General features: G+C 42.3%; 1 protein-coding gene across 2 annotated transcripts in view; it reads left to right on the forward strand.

Annotated features, from left to right (window-relative positions):
• VGLL4 (vestigial like family member 4) overlaps nt 1-25,093 on the forward strand; it is an 83,780-nt gene that overhangs the window by 25,056 nt on the left and 33,631 nt on the right. Inside the window, exon 1 of one of the 2 annotated variants that reach the window (XM_059823134.1) lies at nt 13,822-13,910. The exons of the other annotated variant lie outside the window; for it this stretch is intronic. Coding sequence (XP_059679117.1) covers nt 13,829-13,910 — 82 coding nt within the window. The 5' untranslated portion in view covers nt 13,822-13,828. Of the gene's footprint in view, nt 1-13,821; nt 13,911-25,093 lie in introns of those variants that run through there. 2 annotated transcript variants of the gene reach the window in all.

Raw genomic sequence — 25,093 nt, forward strand, 5'->3', positions numbered from 1 at the left:
CCGACTGCTTAAGGCGAGCGGAGCTCTCCGGGCTGCTGGTGTGCGAGGCAGAGGGGGAACGGCAGCAGCCGTCCCGAGCAGGAGCTGCCTGGCTTGGGTGTCTCCAGCACCCAACTCCTGCGGTGCGAGACCGGAGGCAGCGAGAGGCAAGGTGGCTGAGTGGAGGGTGTGCGTTGGGAGGCATGTCGGCAGGAGAATACGGGAATTGGGACTGGTTGGGCAAGAGCTCGGGACAAGTAGGTGCTGGTAAAAGAGTACTGGAAAAGCCCATGGGAGACTGAGGCTCAGGTAATAGGGCTAGCTGCAGGAGGGGAGCGAGACGGCATCGGAGGTGGGATGGATGGACAACAGGGAGGGCCATAGGATGAGTTGGAAAGGGGACGAGACAGAAGGGGCTGTGCGCAGTTTGCCCGTTGGGTGGATAGAAGTAGTTCAGCCTCACTGTTAGTTCTCGTGGGTACTAGTTTTATGGAGCAGTGGTGATAGTGCTGGGGGTGGTTCTTTCCCTTTTAACTCGCACTCTTAGGAAAATCATATATACTGAAATACTGGGTTGAAGTTTCGAAATTTTGAAGATGATGATTAAATTCAGCTTCTATGTGAAAAATGCATGGTACAGAGCACTCTGTATCGCAAGCTCTTCTTTATGTAAGGCCTTAGTCTTGCTTACAGCGGGGTACAGTGCCTACTGAAAGACCTGTTTGATATTTGGGTGGTTTTTTCCACATTGCTTAGTGTGGAGCCTAAACTTAACTTTTCTGCCCACTAGCCAAAACAAAGCTCAACAGGCAGGATATTCAATTCCGTGTAGGTTTTTGTATGGCACTTATCGCTGTACTGCCACAAAGCTTCATAAACCTTTAATTAATCTTTACAACACCTCTTTGATATGATTCAATGCAATCATTATTCAGGACCAGAGCCAGTAAATCTTTCTTTACGCAAAATGAGGTGAGGTCCTGTGGGAATATAGTCTGCAAGGTAATCAAATGTGATTATGCAGTACAACTGTGTCAGGGTGGTGAATTAGGGTTACCCCAAAAAAATCCCTTTCCTGGCGTTTTTTAACGTGCGAGTGTTTGACTTCTATAATCATTGTGATACTCTTTAAACATTTTTGAATGTTAAAAATCATACGTAACATTATTTATCCTGGAAAGAGCTTCCTAAGACATGTAATGGAAAGAGTAGAACATGATTTTTGGTTTTTTGATTTATTACATTTTGTAACCTTTTTGCTACTTCTTTTAAAACAAACCCAAAGACAACAAACTCAGCTAAGAATACGAGCAAAACCAGACTTCGTTCTGGTATGCGCGTGTGCCATGTAGTTCACAGAGCGGTTTAGTCAGGGCTGCTCCCACATGTTGGAGTCTTGCTTCTAGCCTCATTACCAAGACTGACATAAACTCAGTTATGCTGAATATTAAGGTTGTAAATGGAGAGCCTTTGATTTTGAGAGTACAGTATGCTACTTTCATGCATGGTTTAAATGCTTGTTGGTGCATGTTGTGTCTATTTGTCTCTTCATTTATCATCGTTTCAATGAATCAGTAATTCAGACCAATGATATGACTCCTTATTTAACTGTCCTGACCCAGCCTGAGCAATCGTTTTCATATGACACTTCAATTTCTCTAACTTCGGGAAACAGCAAGCCCAGAATTTTTGGCAATAATATGACTTATTACATAATTGCTTATGACAAAATTACATGGGGTGCTCTATCCTGTCTCCTAAGAATCGCTTCAGGAAAAGGCTCCTATTACTCTTCTAAATGTAAAAATCACTTTTAATGGTTTTCTTGTTATTGTTTATGGCTAAGTAAATTACATTCTTAAGTTGGTCGGAGAATTATAATGTTGGCAATCTTAAAACAAGAGTTGATAAAGAGTATATGTTTTCTTTTTCCAAGAACTGACTGGAGGCAAATAGTAATATTTTGTATAGTAAATTAGTTTGCATATTGTATTCTTACCTATGCTTGCTGTATTGAATGGTGTCATACTAACAGGATGTTTCTGCTGAAATGCGGTCTAGGAAAAGTTCAGCCTTGTAAAACTTCATGATTCTCTACTGCCTTATTTCACAATGGGATCGGATATTTTTTGTTTCTAACCATGTCCCAAAATGGAATTTGATACAGTAAGCGTGAGCCATAATTTTATGTGGCGGGTGGAAAGCAAAACTGAAGAGTTCAGTACAATGTCTTTTCCATCCTGCCAAGTTCTAGGTCTGTGAAAGGGCAGAGTGCAGTAAATTCTGTGCAGTGGTTATCTGGACAACTTAATTCCAGTTCCAGTCTTAATGAATACATTCATATTCTTAGCTAGATTTTGCTGATAAGGTTTGCAGTATAGCAGCGTCAGTGATATCAGGTTCCTCATCTAGCATTTGTGTGATGTGATTAGAAAAAAAAATATTAAGAATTTGCTTTCTTTGTTATGGAAACGAATCTTTTACCAAAAAAAGGTGCTAACTGCAAAAGTCTTTCTTTTTAAAAAGTGATTTTTCTTAAGTTTCTGAATGCTGGCCTGAGATAGATGCATATTCACTTTGTATAAATATACGACTAGCAGTAAGATAACATTTTCGTTCAAGATGGATACTGTTTGTCTCTGTGCAATCTATTCATTGCTTTATGGAAAATAAGGGGACCACTGGGACGAGTCTTAATCACCACAACCTTCCAGCATGCTGTGTTTGTATATAGTCTTCTGATTTACACGCCAAGGGTGGAAAATACCTGGTTAATGTTTTTTGCCCGTACAATTACTTCATTGTAAGGCACACTGATGACCCTCGCATGTATAAGATACCCTGTGATGTTAATAACTTTCTTGTTCTGCGTTTCTGAAAGAAAATGTTTGTTTCAGTAATACGTTATCTCTTAGATGCGCTATATGCATCTAAAAGGAAAAGGAAGGATAGCATTCAGGTAGTACAAATTTCTCCAGCCAGGTGAGATTCAGTATTATATAATGAATCCTTTGTAGTATGTCCATCTCAAGTGTTACCAACCCAGACTGATAACCTGTATTATGCCAATTGAGATCTATATAGGCAGCATTTTAGAAGGAATTGAGATTATTGCAACATCTCATTATATTTTTGCAGAATAGTGAATTCTAGATGTTAGTTTCCATGAGAGTAGTGCTTTTGAACCTTACGTTCACAAATTCAGCTTTTTGCAAAGGCGTAAGTGAAGAAAGCGTGCTCTCTGTCAGTAACGCTGTGCATGCTGGCGTGATGGCGTTATATTTTTGTATGCTAGTGACCTTTTTTTTTTAATTATTATTATTTCCCCTGCCCTTGAGGTACATGTCCATGCAGATTTTTGATAAACATGGTTTATGCCTATATTTTTAAAATCCCTGAGAAGGGTGTCCTGGGCTTATTTCTGCAGGATAAGCTACGTAAAGAGGAAAGGTTTGGTTGACCACAGCAGAGTACGGGAGTGACGCACACACTAGCAGCCCAGCGGGTGAGAGTTGAGGAGAGTGAATGGCATAGCAGCAGTAATTACAGGAACCAACTGTTTGGGTTCTCTCATGATACCAAACCCAAAAATGTACACTGTGATATTCTTCAGTCTATTGAGCTAGAAATCTGCGAGGGCTAGATGGGCTTAGACAGCAAGTCTCTGCTCCCCTCAGCTCACCTCCTACAGCCGTCTCTTTTCTTGCTTGGGAGCTGGGATCTGTCTCTAGGGGAATTTTATCTACAGCAGAGGCTTTATCAGAAGGAGATGCTGGAACCATTAGGACCCCTTCCTCTTTAGCCACCAGTCTGGTCACAAAATAATGTCTTTTTTACCCTCTCCTCTTGAAGGAAGAGTATGCAGACTCCGTTATACCCAGGAGGACTCTGCCTTTTTCCAGCACTTTGGCTAGAAGATGGTTTATTACCAGGTTAGTAGAAGCAAACATTGCTTATCCTGAGTCCTTATTCCTGTAGCTGAGAGGACCTGTCGCTCAGAGAAGGGAAATAAAAAGGTCAAGAGGCAAAGGACCAAGACAGAGAGGGATAAGGTGGTATAAAGCTGAAAGCGTGATCTGCCATTTCATCTTTGGGATATCAGCGCCTCGTGATTGTGTATCTTTTGTTATTGTGTGTGCTCAGGCCTGTCCTGTTGCTACAGGATTGGTAGCAACCAGAACTAGAGAAGCCTAGCAGCTGCCGCTGGTGTACAGCTGAAAAGTCAGAGTGAATTTTAAGGCCAGGATTATGAAGACTTGGATTGGGAAGGGCTGGGAAGTTGTGGTGTGAGAGAGGATGGGAGGCTCTGGGGTGATGGGTAAGTTGAGGTTGATGAGAAAAGTAGGTGCTTAGTGCAGGAAGAGAGGCATGGAGTTTAGGGCAGTTGGAGAACATATCTTGAGAAAGGGTCTTGAGATGGTTGGAAGGAGAGGGAGAAGCTTTTACATAAGCGGAAGGGGATGTTAAGATGGGAAACACTAAAAGGCTGAGGAAATTTTGGGGACATCGCAGAATATTTGTCTTGTTTGGGAAGCACTGAATGTCAGGGATTGAAGGGGTGGTGGACATGAGTCTTGGGAAACGACCTGACACGTGCCCGTATGCCTGCACGCCCAAGTACTTTTTTGTCATTAAAAATTCAGTAGTTCTGATCCTTTCCTCTCTACCTCTGTTTTCCCTCCTCAGTAATCGGAGTTAGCCTGCTTGCTCCTGCTGACCCTCAGCTGAGCTGGGGCAATGCCATCCAGCCAGCTGCCACCAAAAAAAAATGGACAGCAGTTGAGTTCTTCTTGCTTTTCCCCGAGTGGTGACGTGAACTGTGGTCAGTCTTCTCTCCCTGCCAACTGTCCGCAGAGGAAAGACAGGAGTAGTGTTACCTTTGAGGACTCTGGCTGCCTCTGAAGTATAATTGAAACTGGCCCACTATTTCAGAGTTTGGGGTAAGGAGAGTGACAGGCAGTATGGTTGTAAGACAAAAGTTTTCCTTGAAAACTGGATTAAAAACAAGCAAGTGATAAAAAAATGACAGAGTCTTGTGCTCTGGTCGTGTTGACTCTCAAATCACTGCAGCGTTTGTCTGTGATTCCACATTGTGTTGAGTAAAATCTGTGGCATGGGCAGCATTCATCAAAGGGGAATTTTGACTTCTTTATGGTAAATCAAAAGCTAATGTTTCGTTTCTAAAATGCCATTTTTAGCATTGTAGTTTGGAAGCCCCGTGTTGCTGTTATACTTTCCGTGCTGTACAATGATCTCTTCTCTTAAAGATGGTGAGTGATAGTTGTGCCAGCTGTGCAGGGAGGGGAAGAGATGTGAAATACATGCAAATGTATTTCCCCGTACTTTGCTGTTTTGTCGGAAAGCTGGAAGTTAATAGCAATTAATTAAAACTTTTGGGTGTTTTGTGGGGTTTTTTTTTTTTGTGTCTTTTATTTAATGTAAAATGTGAAAAATTTCTTTACAACTTCTTGTTTCCATTTTTTTTTGGGGGGAAGGAAAAGCACAGTAAGAAAAACTAGCGCTGTTTCCATTAAAAAATAGTTTTGATAGAGAATTTTCAGCAGTCTCTAGGTTTGATTTTGAGACTAAAAATGACCTCTCTGGAAGGAAAAACATCTTACCTTGTGTACCTGTAGGATTGGAAACGATAACGTTGATCCATTGGGAAAAGTGGGGTTTCAGCTTCCTAGTAATGTCGCGACATTCACGGTCAGTACTTGTCAAGGCTTGAGAGCATGAACTTTGGAGGCTGTTTGTATTTTGGAACAGGGAGGGCTGACTACTTTTGAAAGTTTTCCCTTATAAAGGGGTTGATGGGGGTGTTATTTCTCTACTTCCGAGACTTGTAAATTTGTACTTACAGACAGCGAGGGCATTCTCTGTAGTAGCTAGTGGAATTAATACAATTTTTAATATTCCACATGTGTGTTACATAATACTACACACACGCACGTGTATGGGTGTGTGTATGTATATATCATATACAGTTAAAACATATTCTTTCTTGTATTACTGCTGTAATCAATGCAAGGGCAACACTTAAATAGCTGAATGCGGTGGGGTGTTTTTTCTTTTCTTCTACTCGATCCAGAGGACAATAGATTCATCACCATCTTGAGCAAAGGCACTGTTCTCTGGGTGGCTGGGTTTTTTGTGAGCACTACAATTTGGGATAAGTGAGTGCGTGTTTAGGTGTTGTGGGGTTTTTTTTTTTAGTGTGGTAAAATAGTAAGGTCAAATACTTTTTAAATAGTAGAGAACAAGACCCTCAATTGGAAAAGAATAGTCTTAGAACTTGAATGAAATTCCACTTTAATTTAATGAAGTAGTAGGTTGCAAGTTATATAATTGGTCTCTGTAATAGGCACTTACTAACATTTTCATCCTAACATTTAGCATAAGTAATTACTTTAATGTTTAAAAGCCAAAATTAATTTGTTTTGTGACAAAAGTTGTAATTTATTTTACTGCATGGTTCTTAGCAAGATAGCATTGAGATCCATGGTTTCATCTCATTTATAAAGCTGTTACCTGTGTTGCCTGTAATTCTCAGTCTTTGTGCAAGAAAGGTCAACTCCATGCACTTAAGTAGATTAACATACGTTGACATCTAAATTGAATTAGGCCCCGTGAGTATATCTTATGTCTCGCCAAGCTAGCTATAAAGGGGAAATCTTTTCAAAGACTTCAGCAATCTTAGAGCTCTTTGCTTTATTTCTAAACCCTGTAATTAGTGGTTTCTGGAAACTGGATTTGCGTCTTCCCAAAGCTGGGGAATATGCACAGTAATTTTGAAATCTAGCCTCTAAACATGGTCTGGCTCCTAACTTTCCTAAATAAAAAGTGGTTTAGATGCCTGAACATCAAGCTGACTTAGAATTGGCTTTTTTTCTTTAATACACTCTTTTTTTTGTTTCTTTCTTTTTTTTTCTTATTTGTTATATTGGAAAAATACAAAGTATTTTCTTTGCCCTGTTGACGTAATATTTGGGCATGGCAAAGTTAGCACTTCACTGTTTGCATCTGGAGGCCCTGCTGGTGTTTGGGACTCTTTGTAGTTCAAGATAAATTATGTTTGTGATTATCATCAACCCTTCAGAAATTTAAATTAGTATGCAAATAACACGAAAGATTATCAAGATTTTAATTAGCAAATAACAATTTTTCAGCCTAGATAAACTAGATTTATCTGTTATGTATTCTAGCTGCATTTTTAAAGTGTTCTCAGCCCAGCTTGAGAGAATAAAAAACACCAGCAAACTGTGAATTGCCAAGGTACCACTGAGAAACGAAAAATATTCTTGGTAAACCTGATCTTCCTAGCCTGCTGTTCAGTTTGAGTAAGCAGTCAAAGAATGAGGTCAAGATAAATCAGGTGCTACTGAACACTTTCCTCATTTGTGTTTCACCTCGTAGAGCTTGGAAGAGAGCACCTGGTTCACTGCCCCGCAGTCTTCGGCAGTTGTGAAATAGTTCTTTAGTTCTAGAAAGATCAGCAGAATGTGTACTCTGCATGCTGCTGCTGCTCACCATTCGTTATAAAGCTTTTGAAAACGCTTTAAGCTTTGAAACCACCAGGAGTTACAGCTTTTGGGCCGCAGTAAGAGAACGGAAGGTAATGGAAGAGCACAGCTCAAGTCCTGGGTCGGCGTGATCCAACTGATGGAAGCAAAGTGGGCTGTTTCCTAAATTGCCCACAGCTTCTTTCTGGAGACAAGAAGGACCTGCCGGAGCAGCAGTTGCTGCCAGAGGCATCCTATACTGCCTTCTGCATCCACTTTATATTTTGACCCAGAGAGCTAAATGTGCCTATTGCCAAAAAAACCCCCCAACACCAAGTGAGAGCTGCCGTGAAGGCTTGTCTGTGCCCTGCCTTTGTCCCTGTCTTTTCTGTCCTCTTACCCTTCCCTCACTTCCTTCATGAAAATGGTCTGTGGTTCAACAGAAGGGTGCGTTTAGTTTGGAGTAGGAGACAAATAGCTTTCTGGAGGTGATGGAGGGAAAACTAGAAAACAGAGGGAGACAGTTCTTGCTGATGAGGGCAGGCTTTAATTAACGAAAAGCTTTTTGAGTTGTTAAATGTCTTAGAGTTTTTTGATCTGACACGAAATGGCTGGTTCGAAATTGCTAAATATTTACAAATAAGCACTCTGAATTTTTTACTTATATTCACAGTGATGTGCTTTTTAAAATCTCTCTCTGTGTCTTCAAAAAAGTGAGTAATACAGAATAAGAACTGCAGCACAGCTAAACATTTAAAAAAAAAAAATAAAAAATCCAGCTCCCAGTCCAGGCAAGCCTTTACCATCATTCCTGGGTCCTAGAAGAGCTTGCAACTCTAGGTGTTCTTGGGCACCACGGTCGTCTTGGTTTCCCTGACAGTTCTCTTCTTACTAGGTGAGTAGGGAACTGAAACCAGGATGCCTGCTGGCTTGGTCCTTTGGGAATAGACAGCTTCGTACCTTGAGCTACCTAGCAGTTTATGAGTGCGGATGCAGTTAAATACACATGCATGCTCATAAACAGATTTCCTTACTAGATATTATGATGTTTGTTTTTTAAGCAGGATTGCGTAAGTTAGGGTATGACAAGAATGAAAGAGAACATAAAAAGTATTTTGCTACAACTTAATATTGGGCGTAAGTCTAATATTTCAATCTCGAGGAACTCCACTGATGATAACAAAAACATCTTTTGTGTTCTGTAATGTCTGGCATATTGTTGAAACCTTTAGCTAGTAAAGGTCAGGCAAAACAAGAAGGCATGCACTAGCTTTAGTTCAGAGATGTTCTACTTGGTGGGGCTAGAAGGGGCTGAGAAGGTAGTTTGGTGTGATTAAAATCTATTTGCAATGTACCTTTTTGTTTTTAAAAAAACAAAAGTGATCTGGAAGAATGTGTGTTTTGGTATCTTCTGTTCAGTGGTGCAATCGTCATTACTTAATGCTTCGTAAAAAGTACATGAAGTTGGTACCTTTTGTGGTATCTGAAGATTTTAGTTATGTAGTATTCTGTGTGGATCTCGGAGGCGCAGCTGTTGAGACAGCTGTTTGCAGAAACTTTAAATGGCATTTTCCTTATCAAGCATCTCTGAACTTCCTGTATGTTTCATACATTTTAACTGCATTTCCTTATCATATCTGAATGTATTTAAAAGCAAACACCCCATCTCGCTTAAATGAGATTTTTTGTTTACTTTTTTTCTGTGAAATGTATTCTAACTGAAATAATAAAAAGCGAGGTGGTAAGTGCAGCAACGCTGCAGTTGAGGGTGTGGAAAAGGAAAAGCGGTATTTTTTCCTTCAGGCACATCGCCACCTAGCAGCTAGTAACTAAAATTTGCTCATTTTTTAGTTAAAAAAGGTAAAACCTGTATCTAAGCACTCTTGCTTTATTCCTCCACCTCCTTCTTGGAGCGTATTGAGGTATCAGCGAAGAGGTGGTATATCATAAATGCCTGTCTGACCTCAGGAGCTGCAACAAGTATTTTTGTCCATTCAAAAATGGAATTATATTGAGCAATACTGTATGGTGTTTTACATCAGAGTGTGTCTCACCTCTATAAAGCCTATTTTTTTCTCTCGGTTGCAAAATTGGTCACTGTAGAAATAATTCCTCTTTGCTGATGATCACCAAGGGTGAAATTTCGGTTGCATTCAAGTGAATGGCTTGAATGACATTCTTCTGCGGTGCTGATTCTCGGCCGGTGTCGCGCATTTTCCCCCTGAAAGATGTTGTGTGGCATGGAGCGTAGACCAAGCTAGTAAAACGGCACCAAAACCATTTTCTCAGGCTTTTCAGTGCTACTGCCTGAGGCAGCGGCAAGCGTGGGCGAAGAGAGGGTAAGGCGGGACGAGGGGAGGACGGTGGCAGAGGCCTGGGCAGGGTTGGGGACAGCAGAGAGAAGGCAGAAGGGAGTGCCCCACAGTAGCTTACTTGAAACCGTTTGTCTTTAAGTGCTGTAAAAACCATATAAACTCGTACTGTCAAATCTGATACTATGGACTTGATAGATTAAGGAATTGCCATTTTTTCCTGCAAAAATCCCGGTAAATAAATAATACACAATTGTAAGGCTTTATTTTTATATTAGGTCCTATTATGGCTCGAAGAAGCCAGAACTATGTATTTTTATAGTGGAAAAGTTTTATCAGCATTTCGGAAGCAGTGACACAATACCGTACTACACTCATAACATGCACTGTAACTCTATGAAAAGGTAAGTTTCTCAAGCTGTTTTTTAAATCTGAAAAATGCTGTTCTCCCCATCAGCCGTTGGTACATCCGCATCAGTGGTTCAGTTGGGGCAGATGTTTGCTTTCAGAGTGAATCTCCTGATCGCACTTCTTTGGTCCGCATCACAGAGTGCTCTCAGCCGTAAACTAGATTCCGTTCAGACGGAAAGAAGCTGAAAGAAGTGTGGCAAGAGTGCCCCTGATGTGCTCCAGCTGCCGAGGGATGCTGGTCCATCTGACCAGATGTAAGTCAGTTCAGAGAAGACACAGGGAGTGTGGATGGTCGAGTCCACCACTCCGGTTGCTTCATGCTACTTTCCTAAGCATACTGCTGTATTCTCCGAGAGGGGGAGTTTTGGTATTTTCTTATTGTGAGAATTGTAGAAGAGCAGCACAGAAACCTTGTCAAACTCCACCCTAATGCAGGGACTAGCTGTCAAAATACATATTTAGCCTCCTGGTTTTGACAATGGTGATTTACCTACTCATTAGAACCGCCTTTTTTGTTTTGTTTTGTTTTCTCATTTGCTTTCCTTGCCTCAGAATACTTCTGTGATAGGACGTTCTTGTGCAAAGATTGAATTTGCCGTCTGTATTAAAGTGAACCAGAAGATCAGTAAGAGGTTGAACTATCTCATCTGCTGTGAGGGCTGATTATAATCAAATCTAATGTACTTAGATGTGAAGTCCAGGGTGATTCAGAAAGACACGTGTGGATTTTCAGTTACCTCTAGGGGATGCTGTTGTGTTAAAAGTGCCAGTGTTTTAAACATTTTAGATACAGACCGGGGTATTTACCTGCCTTCCAGAAGAAAAGTGTGTGCAATCCTATAGGAAGTACTCCAGCTAATATGAAGCAGAGATACTGCAGCACGAAATTGCGTTTGCAACTATCAATATGTAGAAGAAGAGAATGAACTAACAAAGGTCCTGGGGTGATGTTAATAGCTTGTTTTTCAGTGCACATTGCGTCTAACCCGCTGATGCATTGATTATTGATTCAGTGGCAAATATCTCAAACTGGTGAAGTGTTTGCTGACAGCAGTTTGAATCAAGCAGTTGCCCTTGTGTAGCTAAGACGTTACAGGCAAACCCTGTCTTGTAAATCACTGCTCTAAAGAAGTTTAGAATACTGCTTTTTTTTCTTCCTCATCACCTGCACTTCCTGCAAAAATGTAAGTATTTTAAATTGGAAAAATTAAATATTTCTCTCTTATCCTTCCCAAGCATCCATAAAATGTGTTGCATTAATGTAAATTCAGGGATGCTCTCCATATTAAAAACTGTACATATCAGAAATATTTTCCCCAAAAGCTTTGGCATACTTACATAAGAAACTTGCATTTCGTGCTGAAGAAACGCACCTCTCGTTACTGTTGTAGGTATGGATTTTTATCGCAGTTTATATCTTAAAGGACTAAGACTTCTCTTGATGCCTTTATTAAATGGCTGGTTTAATCTGAAGCATTGGTATAGAGGATCTTTGAATTTGAGTATGCACAACATGATTTGCTACGTAAAACTTCTAGTCCCCCTGCTTAAAAATCATAGCATTCTTCTCTTTATTAAACACATTTCTCTTTCTAGAAAATACCACACATTACTTTGGTCAAGAGATGTGTGGCAGCAACTTTTGTGGTAACAAATCCTGTGAGCCAAAAAAAAACAACTGCAACCTTTTTATTAGGTACCATCCAAGAAATGTACCGTTGCCTTCAGCGTTAAGTACCCGTAAGTTTTTACACTATGTTAAAATCTTAAAGATTGATAGCACTTCCAATTAGGAGAGTGCCCTTTTTGCATCAAAGGCTTCTTGACCTTCACTTTCCCAGCAATGCAGAACTCCTTTCAGGTAATTTGTTTCTATTGAATTCAGCACCATTAGTGGACTTTCTCCTTCAATTGAAGCACAGGTAGGTAATGCACAGGACTATTTTTGTATCTGAAGTGAGGAGAAACCTTATTTGGGTTCTAGGGAATCTTCCTTGGAGACAAATTTCTTATTCCTATTTTTCAGTAGTAATTTTAACTAAATTACCTAGTCTCTCTGAAATAGCCAGAGCGTTCAAGCAGTGCTTTTCAAAATGCCTTGGCAAAACGTCACTCTGTAAGTTGCCTCTGTCATGTAGTATCTTCCGCTCCTCTAACAGAGGGGAGAAATTCTCCAAGTGGGAATGCAAGTTTGTTATCAGTTTTCCCTGACTGTATGCGGTTGTGTGTACCACTGAAATACTCAGGAAGGCAGGGAAGAGTTATGTTCCAAGCCAAAGAGGGCAGAGGGAAGATCAGGACTCCATTAGTTTGCTTTGTTTGTCTTAGACCAAACTTCCCCAGTATTTATTTCTCTTTTTCTGTCAAATCAGACCTCAGGTGCCGATCAGCTGCAGGAAATGCAAACCGATGCCCATTAGGTTAGCACATGCTTCCACCCATACAGATGTTCTGCCCTCTTACGATGAGTCATACACATCTGTATAAGCAGCTAGAGCCTTTGTGATCAAGGTTTGGCTCGCAGAAGGGCAGACCACATCCTGAGATGAGAGCAACTGCCGTAAAGATCTCCATCATTTCTGTCATCTAAACCGGAGCTTTAGCAGCTGTTAGAGATCCGGAACACGGAACGTTTAACTGCTAATGGCCCTTAAAAAATCCAATGTGGTAGCGTACGGATTGAATTGTAGCAGCGTGCGTGTGCGAGTACCCGGTACACGCGTACAGGTATCCCCACCGCCTCTCCTTTCTTCAACTGTCTGCATCGCACCAGAGCTGCTGTGCTCTTCCATTACTGTAAAACAGCGTTACTTTTCACTGCGACAGCCTCGGGCTGCCTCTGAGGCCGCGCTGGGCACTGAAGTAAAGCGTTGAGGGAGAGACTTTAAACCGACTTCTCTCAGTTCTCCTCAGCAGCCCGGCCCAACACTTGCTCTGGGTCGGCCCGTGCCCCGCGGAGGCCCCTCTGCTCCCCGGGCAGCAGCAGCCGCCCCGCTTCCCGTCAGGAGCGGCCCCTCCTGCCCGGGCCCCTCCTGCCCGGGCCCCTCCTGCCCGGGCCCCTCCTGCCCGGGCCCCTCCTGCCCGGGCCCCTCCTGCCCGGGCCCCTCCGCCGCCTCCCCGGCGCTCGGTGCGCTGGGAGCCTGATCCTGTGCAGGCGCCGTCCCTGACATTTGAGGAGCCCCAGGGCCTGACCGCGCATGCTCCGCCCCCGCCGGCCCCGCAGGAAGCCGCCGCGCATAGGAGTCATACCAGGCATAGCCGGCGTGTCGGCTCGCAGCGGGCTGTGAGCGCGGCTTTGTCCGAGGAGCCTTCCCTTGTTCCCGCTTGCCTTCTGCTTTCCCTCCGCCTTCTGGGGTCTTCCTAGATCGGAAAAAGACTCTGAAAAGTTCCCGGAGAGCCCGCTCGCTACCGAGGGGCGCAGCCAGCTTCGGCTTCCAGCAGTCGGGGAGGGAGCGCGCGGGTGCCCCCGGCCGCCCTCCGCGCTTTGTCTGGCCCCGCTGGAGGCTGGGCCTTGCGCGGGGGAGCTTGGGGCCGCCGGCAGCGCAGCGGCCCCGCTCGCCCGGCCTCCGTCCCCCTGAAGGCGGGCGAGAGCCAGCGCGCTGGTCTCTTCCCCCAGCCCGATAAATGCTGTTTATGAAGATGGACCTGTTGAACTACCAGTACTTGGACAAGATGAACAACAATATTGGCATTCTGTGCTATGAAGGTAATGGTTCCCGCCCGCCAGCCGCCTTCTCCCGGGGGTGTTCTCTGGCCTCCGCCAGCGTCAGCCCTTCGTCGGGGGCGCCCCGCGGCCCCGCCGCTGCAGCTCTGAGGGGAGGGCGCGCTTTCCCCTCGCTTTCCTGCCCTCCTTCCCCAGGGCGAGTTTCTAGTCTTAACTGTGGGGCTTTTCTGAGGGACAGCAGTAGCTAGCTGAGTTTGCAGCACCGCCTTGCTCTGCGGCCGGCGGAGTTGTCGTTCGCCCTTTCTGCAGCTGCGGAGGAGGCAGCTGGCGAGGCGGGCGTCGGCGTCCCCCTGCGCGCCTGCCTGCGGCCCGGCCCAGCAGCCGCGCACCGCTCCGCCGGGACGGCACGGGACGGGACGGTGTCCCCGGCCCGCGGCCTGTCCCCGGCCCGGCCCGCGGGGCCGCCGGCGGCCCATGGTTCGGCCCGCGCTCCCCCGCACCGCCCGGGCTGCGGGCCGCCTCCCCCCGCCCCGCCCCGCACACCCCTCCTTCCCGAGAGCCACCCCACGCTCCCGTCCCCCGGGGAAGGGATTACACAACTGCTTGGAAAAGGCAGGGCTGGGGTTTGGGGGGGTTTTGTCTCTCTTTTACGTCCGCCGTCTTCAGCTGGCGTGTGCTCTTCAGATTGTGAGGCTGTTTGGAAGCTGCCTGAGGTAACAGGGCAAAATCAGTTTCTTAATCTAGTGGAGTTTTATCTACGTGCAGCTTGAAGAAGTGGTTATGGCTTAGCGTTGACTGGAAAGAAAGGCACCACTGAGCTAATTCAGCTTGGCAGTGGAACTGTTTTTGCTGTAGCCACACACAAGCTCTGCAGAAATCTTTCTTCTGATTCAGCAGGAACGTTTTCCGTGTTCATTTGGAAAATAAACTTGCTGTAGTTGTCAGGGAAGAAACAATAAGGAGTACACGTAGGACCAGGAGCTATCTATGCATGCTCGTCAGAAAAAGCCCAGGCCAGAAGACAGGCAGCTGAACCTCACTTTGGAAAATACCATCTTTTCTATCGTTAAATCAGCACGGCCGCCTTTCTTTCCTTCAGGAAGTGGAGGGGCTCGCTGTAGAGCTGTTAGTATCTCCCTTTCATTTTTTTCTCCCTTCTTTTCTTTTTATTTCCTGCACAGATACGTATATACTTGCTTGAATAAAGCTCTTTTATGGAAGGTTGAGCTTGCCCATCAGTACTGAATAATACAGAGCTGGGATTCAACAGAGTTGAATTTTCCAGCTCTTACCCCGGGCTTTCTTCATTACCGCAAGAAAACCAGTCTAAAAAAAAAAAAAAAGAACAACAACTTGCAGGATCCTTTAACTTTTTCATTGCTCCCTGTAGTAACCAGTGCTTTATTTGGAAGCAATTGACAACTTCTGACGAAGACAGTGAAGTTTTGCATAAAATTCTACTTACATGATGCATGTTCCTGAGTGTTTTGTTGAGTAAGGCAGAAACACTGTAGTTTTGGCTCCGTAGTTCAATTCATTATTATTACACCTAAAATTTATGGAAGATTCTTTCCAGACCCTTTTTTCCCCCCACCGTCTTCTCCAATAATTGTTATTTAACCAGCTCTTAGCTTTAATAGTTCAAAAGCAAAAGAACAGCTTAAGGAAGACGCTCTACTATAGCAGTCTTTGTTTAGTTCAAACATCTGGTGCTGTTTCCCTTATTGTGGAAGTTAACGTTTTTAACACTAAAATAAACACACACAAAATGAAGAAAAGAGAAGCAAAACTTCAGTGGTGTTTATAGTGAGGTGTTTATATCCCAGTGGTTTAAAAAGTATAAACACTGGCAACAGCTGCACTGAACTCAAAGGGTGTTTTAGAGATGCCTACAGATCTTCCATGCCTCTGCCATAGTAGTATTTATTTTATAAGCGAGTTGTGTCCGTAGTGATGGATCTTGTCTTTTCAAGGACGCTGCTGGCGGTAGTAGCTATATTGACAACAAAGTGCCCTTTCAAACTCAATTAATTAGGATTTATTGAAGGTCACTCTTCAACTACTTATAAATAGATGCCTTGCTGAAAAGTACTTTTGCAGATGTAGGATAAGATGCAAATCCATTGTATGATGTGAAAGTAGGTTTGTAATTTCAGAGGAAAGAATTGTGGACCTGTATGCTACAGGAAGTAAATGAGTTGGGTTCCTTAGTCCTTTAGAATCTCTCTTGAAACACTTGCTTTTGCTCATTGAGATAATTGGTATGCTGGTGAAATGTGTCATTATCGTTTTATGAGGTTTACTAGCGGTTTTAATCTTTCACCTCTGGCACAAGCCACTGGAACTATGTGCCATTGATTTGTAACTGCAGCTTATGGGTAAGAGACGTATTGGTACATAAGAAATAGGAAAAGTTCTTCCATCGTGCGCATTTTGTAGCCCTGTAGCCCTTTAGTTCAACATGGAGTAGAAGAATATAATTTGCATCCCAAGACGAGTCCTGCTTTTTGTTGCCCAGCAAGAGTTACAGATAGCAATTTGTTACCTGCATGCTTCAGGCTACTGAGTTAATGCCAGCACTTGGTTAGTCTTCCCTGACTGGTAGGTGCAGGAAACCTCAGCTATGTCTTAATCTCATTGTGTTCCTAAGTAGCGTCGTTCATGATCTTGCGCCAGTGAGTATGGGAACGTTGATTGACAGAGTGCCGTTTAGTTCATAAACCATATTTCTGATTTTGGCTTACTCGGTGGAGGTCTGGGGGAAGAAGGTAGAATGGCGACTGTTATAGACAGGATCTGCTTTATGGACAGACAAGTGTCCTTTTGTTGTTGCTGGGGGGGGGCGGGAATGGGAGTTCTAGAAGTTCTCCCAATAACCGTTAAGAAGTAATGGTGTGTTGCAGATTTAGCTGACCGCTTTGTAGTATGGAACCTTAACTGAAGTTGACTGTTTTCTCAAACTTAAGAATTTTTTTGTTGTGGGTTTTTTATTTATTTTTACTGCGAGGGTGGTCTAACGCTGGCACGGGTTGCCCAGAGAGTCTCCATCGCTGCAGGTACTCAAAACCCGACTGGACAGGGTCCTGAGCAACCTGCCCTAGTTGAGCCTGGTTTTGAGCAGGAGGTTTGGACTAGATCATCTCCAGAGGTGCCTTCTAGCCTCAACACTTCTGTGGTTCTGTAATATGATGGGAAGTGCTGCATACTCATAGAATTAAGACAGCCACGGCCAGCAAAAGGGTTATAACCAGCGATGAGGTGAGAGGGTTTTTGAATGGGGGGGTCTTTGAACCACAGAATAAAGCCGTTTCCTTTCCTCAGGGTTGTTTGTTTCATACTGATAATTTGTGACCTTTGGGTGTTTTCTTAATATTATTACTAGCTTTGAGCTCCTTGTGATGCCCCATGATAATCTCAACTCTGATGCTTTTGGAGGAAAATCTTGATTTTAACAACATGGTGGGTTTTTTAACAAGTTAGGTAAAAGAGAACATTTGAGTTTTGTCTCCCTCTCTGGTGAAAGAAAGTTTTTAAATCCTTCAAATGAGAATGTTTACTCTTTGCCAATGGGAAAGTGACAGTTATGTTAGCAATGATCAACTGTTTCAAGCAATTTATTGTAATATACTTGGTGCAATAAGAAAGAAAAGAAGAAATAATTAGAGAATTGTTGACTCAGCATCTGGATGCTGATTGTTAGCATGAATACATCTGATACCCTCCTACTAAACATTTGCTGCCAGTGATCAACAATGGCCAGTTTTAATGAGTAGTGCGTTCTTACGATTGTTTTCTTCCTAATGAGATCAGAGACATCAGAAAACTCTTGGGAGGCTGTTGTCCTCGCCGAGGTGCGAAGGCCATGAAGCAGAACCGTTCTGTAGCAGCCTGGCACTCCCAGGGCTTCCTATCAAATGACAAGCACTTGATCCGGGCATGTATTCAGAGGTGGAACATCTGCATCTTGTTTTGCAATGGAAACTTGCTTAACTTCAGCTGAATATTCTTTCTCCCAGAGCCTTGTGTTCGAGGTAATGGCAGGAGGGCTCAGAGTTAAATAAAACACATCGCAGGTGATCCTGCTCTTTGACTAGCGCAGGGCAGCCTGGCTAAAGTTTTGGCTTCTCGTTTTCAACAGAATATGTGTGAGAAGGTGCAGTCTCCAAGTAGATCTGTTTCATTTTGTTATTTTCTGAGGGAGTGTACAGATGGTTGTGTGTTAGAAGGCAGATTTTTGCCTTCCTCTCTCTCTCTCTCCTGTTTTCAAATGCTTTGTGTTATTACTGCATTCTCAAGGCTTGAACTGCTATGCTGGGAAAGGTATAAAGAAATGCAATAAGATGCTAAGAAATCCCCCAGGCATGTTATGAGACTTGGAGCACTCAAAATAGTTATACAGAGTTCTCTGGACAGTCCAGAGGATGGGATTTTTTTAATGAAGAAAATTGGATCCAGATTTATAGAAAAACACCCCTTTATGGTTTCAGGGCAGCTTACATTCGTTAGTGGCATATTACATAATTATTTTACTGACTTCCTGTAACAATGAAGCGTTAGTTGGCCACAGCACCGAGCCTGCATGGCTATGTATCTTCTTAGGGCACTGCAAGGCATTTGGAATATGTGTGTGTCTTCCCCAAGATGTTTGATATCAAACAAGGAGCCTGAAACAGATTCTGCTAACTTCATTTACTTTTTAATGAAATGTAACATGTTTTCTTAAGTTCTAAAGAATAGTTTCCATCAGTTTTCTTTGCTGACCTTGTGTTTTACTCTGGGTTCGTAACATCAGTTTCTCCTCTTAACTCCGAAGTTTGGTTTAGTTTCTACATATATAAAATGGCTTTAACACTATTCTTCTATTAAGAATTAGTGGAATAACAAATGGGATAAAAATCTCCTTCATGGTGAATTAAGTGTTCTTATTTGTAATGCAGTGTAAAATTTCTGTTCAAAGTCATGTAAATTAAGTATGCACCTACAGAATGTTCCCCATTTATAGAACATTCTGTGGGTTTTGCTTTTTCAATGTCTCTTATCTTCAGGAAAAAACAAAGAGCTCCAACTTCACAGTTGGGCTTTTCTTACTCATTTCCTCCTAGCATGAAATTGGGAATATCCTTTTCAGTACTGACATCAAAATTCAGTTTATTTTCCTCGTTCATCAAAGGCAAGATAGATTTAGGTCATACGTAGGCATTTTTTTTTCCCTGGAGTTCTGTTGTTCTCCTCACCCTTGATGCTAGCTCAGCGTTTGTACTGAGAACTCAAACAAGGAAATTAAAAAAACAAATATAATAGTGGGTTATCCCACAACTTTCAATAGATAAGATAGGCAGCACATTTTTTCTGAGATACAAGGTAGTGAAGTTTGTAGCAGTAAGTTGAATTCTGTGTTAATGAGCAATTTGCTTAAAGGCTGTAACTTGTTACTCACAAGTCAAATTTGTTACGGTGCCAGGTCTCTTTGGATATAAATCCAGGGATTTTAGGAGACATTGAAAAAGCTTAAATTGCTCCAGAGTTTGAACAATGCACTGTATTGTATGGAGAACTGTTAGAGAAAAAATAAAGCTCAAACAACGGTCTTCATTGTGTGGCATCTAAAATTATGAATGAAAAAGTTCATCCATATGTATTGGTTTTGCCTTTTTTAAATATCTGCTTTGCATGAAAATAGTTGTCTATTAATTTCTTCTTGAGGATTAATACAGATGGGCCTTTATATTTGATTTTGGCTGAATAGACTACAGAGTTCTAACACGCTGCATGCAGACAGTGTGCCAAGCAATTTAGCAAAGTTGTTTACACTAAGAATAATCCAGCAGGACAGAGCCTATAATTTTTCACTGATAATAGTATGAGGTAGTGATGAATACAAGTTTCTGGAGGAGTGTTTACAAAAACAGTATTCTACTTTTTCAGTGTTAAGGAATCATGAGTGTTTTTGGTTTTAATTTCTTTTTTTAAAGCCAGCCAGGTTTTTTTCTTCATCGTGCAGTCTGTATCATCTCCCTGAAAATTACAAATCAGCATGGAACGATTGCTGGACACACAGAGCCATTGTTTCCTTTCCCTTTCAGTAAAAGCCGTGCGCTCTGGAGGATGACTGACTGTGTGATAGAGCACTGCTAGATGCTGTATAAGCACTATGCCACGACTGTGGTGCAGTAACGTATACGCCACGAGTGCCACGATGCAGTTTTGATTTCCTGGAGGCAGGTTTCCTTTGGTGCTTCACCTAACAGCTTTTTTTAAGGAGGAGCTGACGTTCTCATGCCTGTCTCTACAAGATGATGTAATGGCGCGCGGAGCTTGGTGTGTACTGGCAGGTATCTTGGGAGCCTTGGTGGGACGGAAGGAGAGGCCAGAGATTGTCCAGCACAAGTGCAATCTTGAGCAGGCAGTTGAGCTCTTCATTAGGGTTATCTCTGTCAGCTTGCAAACCTCATGTTACAGATGGATGGAGTTGTAAGAGCTTTATTCTTAACATCAGTAGTAGCGTGGCAAGGCGAGCTTGGAGCATTTTAGTTGTTAGGAAAGAGCTCCGTACAGCTTGTTCTTGTATAACCTTGGTGAAGTTGAAGTAATGGTGCTCCTGGGACCGCCACAGCATTGGTTCTAGCCAAAGAAAAAGTCATCCAGAAACTTCAGTGAGGTGGTGAGTTTCATCAAAGATCTTTAGATACCTGGTTTTAATGGGAATGCAAGTCCTGAAAATCTCAGGTAATCTCAGTAATACGAGTGGGGGGGACGGAAGTGTGAAATGGAGTGTAGAATGTTTCCTTTCCCTAAGTTTTATGGCGCTGTTTGGTATCAGATTTTTCTAAGTAATGTTTTTCTCTTTTCTTTGCTTTTTAACTTTGTTGTTGCTAGTGTTAAAAACAAGAACTTGTTGAACATAGTAGTGCATGGTGCGGTCCAGCTTTTCCCTCCAGAAATGTGATGTGACACTTTGTGCCTTGCTTTGTCTTCGGAGGAAAAGATCATCTGCGGCGTAGTGTACGTGAATGGAGGCTGATAATACTTGAGATAAAGTGGAATGTTACAGCCTTTGGGGCATAGGAGGAGGAAAGCAAGTATGCCTTCAGCAGGTGGGCGCCAGCTTAGTTCCTTCACAAAAAACGTGGCTCCCGTCTTTTCATAATACAAATTGTTACAAGAGTTTCTCTTTGGTTAAGACACGTTCTTTTTTACTCCTCATCATTTTGGAGTGTTCCTTGTCAACTCTGACAATCAAGCATTGTAGTGTATAACTTTCCTCCTGTTCTTCCAAACATTGCTAGCAGGTTCCAGGAAATATATTTGCTCTCCCAGGAAAAGTTTGGAACCAGTTGTGTTTTAAAAAGCAGTAGTTTTTCCTGGAAACCCATTTGACAGGGCGGGCATGGAAACCACTCAGCATTACATCTCTCTGGTTTGCAAGACTTAGTATTTATTCCTCAGCATGCAGAAATAGGTTTTTTGCCTTTAAACATGGGTTTTAGTTAGATGTGAGAGAGATTTAGTAGATGAGCCTACCTTTTTTTTTTTTTTTTTTGCCCAGGATAGGAATGGCGCTGCTCTGTGGGAATATAAGCCAATATTGAAATGTTTATTATGTTTTATTTTAACCAAAAATCACAGAACAGCAGATTGGCAATAACCTTTGTAGTTACCATCTACAAAGTGCCCAGCCCAGCAATCCTTTGTGTAAGAAGAGTGAAAACCAAAGCTGCTAAGTGGGTCTTTTGGAATAGCTGTTGTCTTTTGGGGAATGAATATTTACTTGTTTTAAAAATGGCATTAGTGCACTCTGCTTGCACTTTAGAGATGGTGTCATGACTTCCAATTCTGTTACTTGATTGTTAATGTTCGGTATGTCTCACTTCTGAAATTAAATTTAAATAATTTGTGCAATTAACAGGTTTTGAGGTTTTCAGAGCAGAACCTTTCAGAAAACTGTTTCTTGGCTCCAGATTACTGAATTGGAGTTGTTTTCTCTGTGATGCATTGCTAATTGTAATTAAATGGCCATATGAAGAAAATCAGTGTTGTCTTGTCAAAAGGAAACTATGAATCTAAATTATCTAGGAAGACTGGTAAATGCCACACAAGAGCTAGCCAAGTACAATAAGACTATTTAGTTGTTCTGTTTATATTCTTTGGAAAGTAATCTGTTCTAAAGCAGGAGCTCTACAAAAAGTCCACTTAGCATATAGAAGAAAAGTTGACATAACCGTGACACATCCTTTGTGGTGGTTTTATGCAGAAGACATTAAATGAAGATGGGGTGAGGGAAGTGCTGTATGATTCATATAGGACAAGTTTGAACTCAGCCAGTTTCTTGGATTTAGTATAAATATTTATGGCATTGAAGGGGATTTTTTTTTAATATGCTTCCTTGTGCTCCGGATCTTTTAGCTCTCCTCCTCAGACATCTGGTGTGCATTGCTGCTTGTTTAACCCCCACCCTTCAGTTTTCATGCTGTGGCATCTCGGAGAGCTATCGCAGTCACTCTGTGGTTGGCGTAAATTAAATCTCATAGAGCCAGCTGGGGGAATGCTGACGTGCACACTTTTCCTGCTGAATACTCCAAAACCAGTGGCTACAGTTAAAGAGGTGAACACTTTGCTCTTGTCTTGCTGTAGGCCTAATACTGAGCTATTTACCAAAGGTGTCAGAAATAGGAATTCCAGCATTAGCAATGATGTTTACAGATTCTTGACTAGTTTCTCTCTCTCAGAAGCAGCTTCTCTTACCAATGTTTTATAATGAATGTATCTAACTTAGCTCATCAGCAAAAAAAAATTCAGTTCTCTCCCTTTAAAAATCCTTAAAGTCCTGATTTCTAGGATGGTAACTGCTTTGAGGTACATCATGCTTGCCTTAGCAGCTCATCTGGGGATGTACTGAATTTTTTCTTTGTAGTACGGTAAATTGAAAACTACCCTATTTGGTTTCAAGTGTTTCTCCATGAGTCTATTAGTAGCAAGTATGCTAACAAGCATTTTAATACTCATTGTAACATATTTGTGTATATATATTTTTTAATGCTTTCTGCACAATTCTAGTCCTCACAGAAGCTTAGCTAATTCAGCCTTCAGCTACCCCCATGAAAGAAATAGCGAACGTTATCTTTATTTACAGAGGGGAATAAAAGAGCTGTAATTGGTTAAATTCACAGAAGTCAGCGTTAAAGCTGACAGCAACATTTAAAATGCCTTGATGGTAATACTTTGCCGTAGCTGCTAAACCTTCCTGTGATCCGTTAGTAAACGAAAAGTGGTTTTACCTGTTTGTTTTGAGGTGTGCAAATAAAAATTGCAATTAATCAGCTAAACAGACAAAAACTCTGATCTTTGAAACTTGAACTGATGATACATGGACTAGATGCTTGCTTCCTGCTCAGCAGTCATGGAGGGAACAGGAGCTTTTGGACTAAAACCTCTTGTGACTGTGGTTCATCTATGGTGGACCCCTTCTAAACTGAGATGATGAAATCTGTTTTGGTGGAAGTAGTTGAGTCTTTTTAGCAGATCCAAGGAATGAGCTCTTAAAAAGAAGAGTGGGATAGGAGAATTTTAAGTTCCCCTGTTTGAGCCACAGGACCTCTCCAATTCTGCTCCTTTGTATTTGAGGCATGTTGAGGTGTGTTGCCTGCTGATGCTGGCAGTTAATTTTATATTCTCTTCAGAAGATGAGTTGGGGTAAGAAACTTCAATTAAACAGCAGTCCAACTGTGGCCATGCAACGCACATCTTGGAGCAGGCAGGCTGATAACCCATTTATGACCTGAAGCAGTGCTTCCAAACCTTTTTAATTAATACAGTGCCTCACTGCCCCTGAGGTGACTGGTTCCATTAAAAACTTCACAGTGGTATTTAATAGAGTGCTTGCTTAATTATGGGGTGGAACATCTTTAATGTGTGGTGGAGGGTAGAGATCTGCAGAAATGTTTAGGATGAGTTTAACAGATAATTAACAGGGGAGTGATACCATAGTAATGTAGTGAGAGATTTAATTTCTGGACCCTGTGGAGCTAGTGTCATGTCAATGGTGGGACACAGACATACAACAGACATTTTTTGTTACCTTTGTTTTATCAACCCATCTGCTTTTCCCTGTCTTTTCTGTGTTTTGTCAGGAATGAGTTGCTTCTGCGACTTTGAAATAAATAAACCAGCAGCCTGGAGTGAAGTTAATCAAAAGGCAGGTTCCGCTGGTAGATATAGGGGAGGAAGACAAAGCCCTCATCAAATGTCTTTGAGAAGTAGAGTGTCACTTTGGTACCGCTCACCCATTGCAATCCCACAACTGTCAAGATAACTTCAAAACTATGAATTTCTCTTGTTCCTTGCTTTTCCAAGAGTTCTGGAAAACCTGTCCTCAGTGCTCAGAAAACTCTGAGAAAGACTGTCCAGGCAGCATGTAACTTCTCGGTGGCAAACACAGTCCCTCCCTCTACCTTCCCTGCCTTAACTTCCCCCTGGAGAGAACGTTTATTTTAAGTGACCCTGCAACTTGGCCCCATAAGCCATCCTCCTTCTTGTGAAATAAGCAGTCCAGCCGTGATTTGGACAGTGCTCCCATCGATCCCTTAGCACCGTAGGGTTGTCTGCCCTTTTATCTCTCTGAATCTGACAACCTCTAGCAATCCCAGTCACTGTGTAGTAGGGCTGACTATTGGAGTGGGTAGGAGTGTTAATTCAGATCCAGTATCTTCAGTCCTTTTGAGGAGGAAATAATGATGTTCTCTGGTACCAGATTTTTCACAACTGAATCTTCTAGTGGAACAATGGTTTTCAACCTCTTGTGCTCTGTGGTTACCTAAAATTTTTCTGTGGATCTCTTCACAGCAAGTTTTTTTTTCTCCAGTAAAATTACTTATCTTAGTTGCATGTCATGAACCCAAGATTAAAAACTGCTATGTCAGAGGAACGAAATTAATTTTATTTTTTCCTTAGTGGTGGTGTGTGCCTGTTTGTCTGTTTGTTTTGGAGACAATCCTTTCAGGAACAATGGTAATACTTTGGATTTTTTTATGTATGTTTCTTTATACCAGCACCCATATCCCTGGAGAAATTATATGGCATCCTTTCCTCTCCGTCTCATGAGCCACGCTGTTTTCTGGGCTCTTGTAGAAAATGAAGCCTTCACAAGTTTTTGGTTAGAAAAACACTACACGTGAGCAACAGCTGAGGAAGACTGTTGGGTTGTGTCTCAGAATAATACAAAGCCAGTG

Source organism: Gavia stellata, chromosome 12 (genome assembly GCF_030936135.1).
Source record: "Gavia stellata isolate bGavSte3 chromosome 12, bGavSte3.hap2, whole genome shotgun sequence".
Lineage (NCBI taxonomy): Eukaryota > Metazoa > Chordata > Aves > Gaviiformes > Gaviidae > Gavia > Gavia stellata.